Source organism: Mytilus galloprovincialis, chromosome 4, assembly GCF_965363235.1.
Source record: "Mytilus galloprovincialis chromosome 4, xbMytGall1.hap1.1, whole genome shotgun sequence".
Classification (NCBI taxonomy): Eukaryota; Metazoa; Mollusca; class Bivalvia; order Mytilida; family Mytilidae; genus Mytilus; species Mytilus galloprovincialis.
The window spans coordinates 95,673,731-95,680,975 of record NC_134841.1 but is presented as its reverse complement, the minus strand read 5'-3'; the positions used below and the strand labels follow the sequence as shown (position 1 = coordinate 95,680,975).

General features: G+C 32.0%; 1 protein-coding gene across 1 annotated transcript; it reads right to left on the bottom strand.

Moving 5' to 3' along the window:
• Nucleotides 1–3,307: 3,307 nt before the first annotated feature.
• LOC143073492 (uncharacterized) lies at nucleotides 3,308–6,910 on the bottom strand. Its single transcript, XM_076249075.1, has 3 exons — nucleotides 6,829–6,910; nucleotides 3,846–4,234; nucleotides 3,308–3,388 (listed from the first exon to the last, which is right to left on the bottom strand). The coding sequence occupies exons 2-3, from the start codon at nucleotides 4,231–4,233 to the stop codon at nucleotides 3,378–3,380; spliced, it is 399 nt and encodes a 132-aa protein (XP_076105190.1). The 5' UTR covers nucleotide 4,234; nucleotides 6,829–6,910; the 3' UTR covers nucleotides 3,308–3,377.
• Between the last annotated feature and the right edge of the window lie 335 nt (nucleotides 6,911–7,245).

The following is a 7,245-nucleotide window of genomic DNA, read 5'->3' as shown; positions in this document are numbered from 1 at the left end:
TATAGCATATGATATATGGTGTAAGGGGAATGGTGTAATGGTGTTTGAGGAATGGTGTGATTGTGTAACGTGCGATCGGGAATGGTGTGAATGATGGTGTACGACATTTCATTGGTTGAAAACGAAGTTCTTTTTATTTAATTTTTTTCGAATTGTAAACATAAACAATAATAATAATCTTAATATGTGAATTTTTATTGCATTATGGGTAATTTCGGATCGTGTACATAGAATGGGGAATGGTGTATGGTGTTATATGTAAGCTGTATGATGCAAAGGTGTAACGTGTATGGTGTAATGGTACAAGGTGTATGGTGTAATGGTGTATGGTGTATGGTGTAATGGTGTATGGTGTTAGTGGGAAGATTACACCATTCAAGGACTGTACATGCACCATTATAATATTAGTATTCAATATAGCAACAAAGTAGTACGGACATAACTATCGCTGATACGGTTGTTTTCTCTAAATTTGCACGATTTTTGAATATTTGAGTTTCAATCCTTTTCAACATCGGATTTTATTTTGCCTTTCAAATATTTAGCATCGAGTGCCATTGCAGAGTCTGTATCAGATAAAAAGGCGTCTGGTATACAAAACATGTGCTGGTCGTTATGGAGAGTTACACAACCATTGAGTCGATTCTATTGCAGGTTAACCTTTCGTCGTCGAGAGTATCACCAACCTGGAAGTCAGCAATCGCATGTTGACATGAAATATCATTATATCGGTCACCCGACTGTAAATTTTTAAAGTTTGAATTATTCGAGAAACATAGCATAATTAGCTGTACAATTTGGGTGTTACAGTTTTATAATAAAGTTCCTAAATTAAAGTATGATCTAAACTTGTTGGTACTTTTGATAAAACTCGTCTTAAACTTTTTAAATTTGAAATTGATGTTAGATATATAAAAGTTGTATAATTAAACAATGCTATATTTACTAAAGAGGAACAAAAATCATATCAGCTATTTATTTGTGTGAAAACGAAATAATCACTCATGGATAAAAATGCAGTGATGAATGTAGCAAGGTCAATAGAAATGGCATGTGAATTTGAAGGAGAATTCGAAGATTGAGTAGTGAAACATTGTATTCAAACTATAAATTAGCAGGAATTAATAAAGAAGATAACAATCGAAGTTTGTCGAAGTAACGGAACAAATAAAAGACACTTACTTACAGATAAAGGACAGGTAAATCTGAATAACAGCGCTTTTCATCATATTAAATAAAGTCAATTGGTCACAGAAATTTAAACATGTAATCTAACAGTGTTATATAGCAGAGAAGACGTCTAGCATATGGTTAACAATGTAGAAATTGTGGACACTATAATATTTTTTTCCGTATACAAAAATTAGCGAGAAACAAAATAGAATAGGATAATCAGCAAAAAAGAAAAATAACAACAATACCGAGAAAAATTAAAAATTGAAAGAATCTAATCAAATCAAAAAATCTAAGGCGAAAATCAAATGCTCAATCTTGTCAGATAAACAACTGTCGCATTCATTATTTTTTACATGCGTTTTCTTAAGCAGAAATTAGTCTAGGTTTTAAAGCTAGTCAAACCTCTCAATTATGTAAAAGCAACATATCAGATCTGTTAACTATAAAAACTAGGAATGTCAACTTGGTCAATACTTACTAATCGATTACTCTTTGAATTTACCGAACGATGATCGAGTACTCGCTCGGTAATGGAAACTCAAAATATACACTTTTAAGTACGTGTATTGTGCGTTGCTGTCTTTTAATTGTAAAAACCTCAACATTATTACATAGGACTAAGGAATTTTATACCATAATTAATAGCTCATTTACTGCATGTACTAAGTGTGTAGACTAATAATAATATAATCAAATAATTAATTAATATCTAAGGAAAAATTATTACTCAAACAACAGTATTTGGGAACTGTAAAAAATTATTTCATGATCAACAAAGGGATGATGATTTATCCTTTCTGAGGGTCGACACAGGGTGCAACGAATGTGATCTTCTCTAAAAATATTATCATGTCATCTTTTTCTGGGACGTAGCGATTTATGAAATTTGTAAGTTTACAAACAGTCGTGCTGATGAAAATATTGATAGGTATCAGCCTTGGAAAAATGCTCTTGTTATGTCCCACATGAACATCAGTTTGGAAGAATTTCAAATCACAATTAAACACAAACATTCAGAATCGTCTTTCAATTTTTATTAATTTTGATTAATGTATGATATTTTCCCGAGAGGTGTTCTCAATAAAACTATGTTTTTGTTTATAAACTTACGAAGCAATAACATTCTCTAACAACAAACAGATATGTCGAGCATATCATTAGGTTACCGATATTTAGTACTTACTAGCGATACTCGAGTACTCGTTGACATCCCGAATAAAAAAGACGAACAAATGTTGAGCAAACAACAGAAGATAAAAATGAAACTTATTCAAATACAGATCTATTAGTCTGTGATAAAGATGACGACGAATATAAAATAAAGAAGATGTGATATAAGGATTTTATTGAAGAATCTGTCAAGCACATACTGAGAAATGAAGTGAAGACCATACATAGAATTTGAGACATTCAAAACACAATGCCGGTGAGAATTGATGATGTGGATGTGAAGGTAGAACCAGATAGTGGAGGAGATGTGACTTTTGTCTAAGTTTCTGGGAAAAAAGTATACAGAGATCCAGTGTAAGAAAAGAACAAAATAAAAGTTTTGTAAACAGGAAATTTATAAAAATGACCACATTATTGATATTCATGTCAACACCGAAAACTACTGGACTGGTGATACCCTCGTGGACGAAACGTCCACCAGCAGTGGCTTCGACCCAGTGATGTAAATAGTTATCAAATATACCAGGATTATAATTTAGTACGCCAGACGACTCAGCAGTGACGGTCATATCAAAATATTCATAAAGCCAAAGAAGTACAAAGTTGAAGAGCATTGAGGATCCAAAATTCCAAAAATTTGTGCCAAATACGGCTAAGGTAATCTATGCCTGGGATAAGAAAATGATCAGTTAAGCTGTACCAAAAAAATAATAATGGAAACTCTGTTGTGTATCTTGTATCAAATGATTTGCATGGAACAAATGTGCCCCTATTGATTAGGTTGAACTTTAGAATAGAGTTATGTTATAGATATATGATGGACTACACTACATCATCGGTATAAAATTTGATTTTAGACAAATAATTTCCGGAAAAGAAGTTCTTTTTGCGATTGGAGTCTAATGATGCTACAAAACTTTAAAAGTAATTATAGACTCGTGCAAGAAAATTTCAACACAAGTTAAATGCGAAGGTTATATTTCAAGACAAATGTTAATACATCATCCATTGCTCATTATGGGTTAGGATCTTCAATAATAACCTGCAATAGAAAAAAAGTTAATTTTACTGCAAAATACCGACTTTACAAAAATATATTTTGTATCTTCTTACCTGTTAATTGCAATTGTGTTAAATTCTATACTTAAGCAACTAATGAGATTTTTCCGCAAGCATATCTTCTGACAATCGCATTCTTTAAATTGTTTGTTTGCTGTTTCGGTCATGTTGGCATATTATATTTCTGATGCATATGTTTATCATTTTTTCAAGTCTTTACTATTTAAAACAGCTATGCATATATGAATAACATATGACGACAACCAATTTTATTCACTTTGTAACGTTTTGCTATATAAAGTAAGTGTTTAACAGGAATTTATGGGAAAATTGCAATTTCTTGTCTTTCCATCTGTTCAAATCATACAGAAAACGTATATATTAAATGAAATACGACCAGGGATAAATTATGAAAAATATTAAATAGAAAATTATCTTACCTTTCTTTGAACCACCATAACCACCGTATCCGGATCCACCACCACCGTATCCACCGTATCCGTATCCAGCACCACCGTATCCACCGTATCCGTATCCAGCACCACCGTATCCACCGTATCCGTATCCACCTCCATATCCACCATCATAACCGCCATAATATGGTCCTCCTCTAACAACGTATACGTGGCCGGCTCCTACGTATGATCCATATCCACCTCCATATCTACCACCGCCGTATCCACCGTATCCATATCCACCACCTCCTCCGTATCCACCGTATCCATATCCACCACCTCCTCCGTATCCACCGTATCCACCGTATCCACCTTTATAGGAGGCGCTTACAGCGCTACAGATGGCAAGGAATAGACAGATTGCGATCTTCATTCTGCGGTAAACAAAGAACAACTTAATCAATTCTTATTAAATGATTTAGTACTCATTAGTTACAATTTTGAAATAACTCAGACTCTATCGTTTTGGTGCCAGGTATTAATGCATTTATAGATATGTACATATTTAAAACTTTGTTCTTATTCATATGTGATGAAATGAATCACTTTTATCCATCTAATTATAGATATATATGTCTATTCCATATACTAGAAATGAATCTGAATCAAAAGGATAATTATGACAAGCTGTTCTCGTTAAAACTATGTTCAAATCCTTTTTCGAAAAAATACACACTGACAATGCAAAAAAAAAAAAAAAAACACACTGAGATTTAAAAACCTGAAATAACACACTGAGATTCAAAATTACACAATGAGATGAAAAAAATTGAAAAACACACAGAGAGAGTTGTTAATTACACAATTGTAATTTTCAATTCTCAGTGTGTGTTTTTCATTTTTTGTAATCTCAGTGAGTCTTTATCAATTCACAGTGTGTAATTTTTAATTCTCAGTGTGTGTTTTGAAGTTTTTATTCTCAGTGTGTAAATTTTCCGGAAAATGGTTTTAAACAAAGTTTTGACGAAGACGGCTTGCCAGTGATACTTGTAACATCATATTTTTATTATATTTTCTTAGTTAATTGGAATAGCTTGCTTTAGCAAAATTTAATTGTTCTTAAGGCGCATTTGATAACACGGATAACTGGACACCTCATCCAAAAGTACAATAAAATTTAGATATAAATTTAATCTTTTTCAAAAGCTTACGAAAAGTTAAAATATTGAACGTTCATTATAGAAATCAGGATAGAGGGGCAAATTCTTCATTTGGTCACTTTATAACAAATTTATTATCCATAATGAAATATCATTAGGCAATATACAACTTTCGAGTTCGATGCATTTCCGTCAAAAACTTGGTTTAAGTGAACATCACTTGTGCGTTAGCGCTTAGGGGCCTTCCTCGTAATATAATTGCTAGTTTATCCTGCACATTCACGATCACTAAGGCGTTTGATCAACGTTAATAGTGCAGGGATATAGACGATCCCCTTTATCTGGTAAATGACGTCAAAAAGGCGCGCATATTTGACGAGTTTTTTTCTGGTGACGGATGGACTCGAAAGTGGTATATTGCTACATTTTAATAAGAACGTGTACTTTTTGTACAGCGAATTAACCAAAACGACATGTTGTTTTCCGTAAGTGCTAGAAATGTTAAAAACGTGTATGTACATTTTTATATGAATCGAATCTGATTACCTTTTCTGGAGTTCAGTTACAAATATAACAAACAATTTCAGATGAAAACATCGCTTGTTAAGGTAAAAAAACTGAAAAAAAAATCTTTACAAAAACAAAACATTATCTTTGAAATTAGAAATTAGATATCAGTCTATCGCACATTCAACCGACTGTTTCAAATGTAATACAAATTAAGAGACCTGTAAACGTACGCGTTCTAATATATCTAACTTTTAACGATTACGACTTCTGACCATTTAGTAGATCAAGAACTACTATCGACGAAAGGATATATACCTTTTGTATAAGGTCATTGGTTGATCTCAATGGGTCTCAATTGCATAGAAATAGAAAAAATTATGAGAAAATAGAATGTGAACTTCCATGTCAAAAAGAATAGAATTAAGTTCAGTAACATCACCTATAATGTTCTTAAAATCTTTTTAATTTTGACTTGATGTTACACATTGCTAATACATTTAAACGCATTGCAGAGGATGCAATTGTTAAAATAATAGGAAATTGGCATGGCAATAGACATTCCAAAAAAAAAAGAAATAGATATTAATTAAGTATTTTGAAACAATATTTTAAAACAGGAAATTATTTTAAGTCAAATTTTTTTTAAAAAGAAATGTTCTATATCATCAAACTTAGATTAAAAAAGAATTATAAAATTTTGATTTTTAGATAAAGAAGACACAAAAATAACTGTTCTAATATTTAATGAAAATCGTTTAAAAAGAACACCGTGTTTACTTGAATACAGCAATGCAGGTATTTTCGTCATTTTCCCTACATTGCCGATTCTTGACAAGAAGACTAAACTTTTCCCTGCATTACCAATTCTGGACAAGACGACTTAACGTTTCCCTGTATTGCCGATTCTTGACAAGAAGACTAAACTTTTCCCTGTATTGCCGATTCTTGACAAGAAGACTAAACTTTTCCCTGCATTGCCGATACTTGACAAGAAGACTAAACTTTTCCTTTCATTGCCGATTCTTGACAAGACGACTAAACTTTTCCCTGCATTACCAATTCTGGACAAGACGACTTAACTTTTCCCTGCATTGCCGATTCTTGACAAGACGACTAAACTTTTCCCTGTATTGCCGATTCTTGACAAGAAGACTAAACGTTTCCCTTCATTGCCGATACTTGACAAGAAGACTAAACTGTTCCTTTCATTGCCTATTCTTGAAAAGACGACTAAACTTTTCCCTGCACTGCCGCTTCTGGACAAAAAGACTAAACTTTCTGGTCCACAACATAATATACAGTTAGTGTAAAACTAACAGATCAAATGAATTACAAAATAGAAACTTAAATTTACTTACTTGTTTGCTTTGATACGATGGTCTGATTGGGTACTGAATGTTGAATTCTAGAAGGCTTATATAATACACATTTGGAAATGAAAAAAAAGATGTATTAGACAAGCAACAAAAAACCCCCCAAAAAAAGATGAATTATGAAGCTCCATAACGAATATTTAAAAAAACAAAAAGCCTTTATTTGTTATTTTTTAATAATTAATCAAAATTATAAAAGATTAATTTTAGAAAAAACCACGATTATTTTCATATGATAAATTGTTATAAGTCAAAGACTGACTTAACTTGTACTGTGTTACTTTTATTATAAAGGTTGGTGTTTAAACAAACACCTTTTTAATTTTTGATTGATCATTTAAAAAAGCCAGATATATCTTTTGCCGTTTATTTGTAAACGTGGACATTAAAATTAAAGAATGG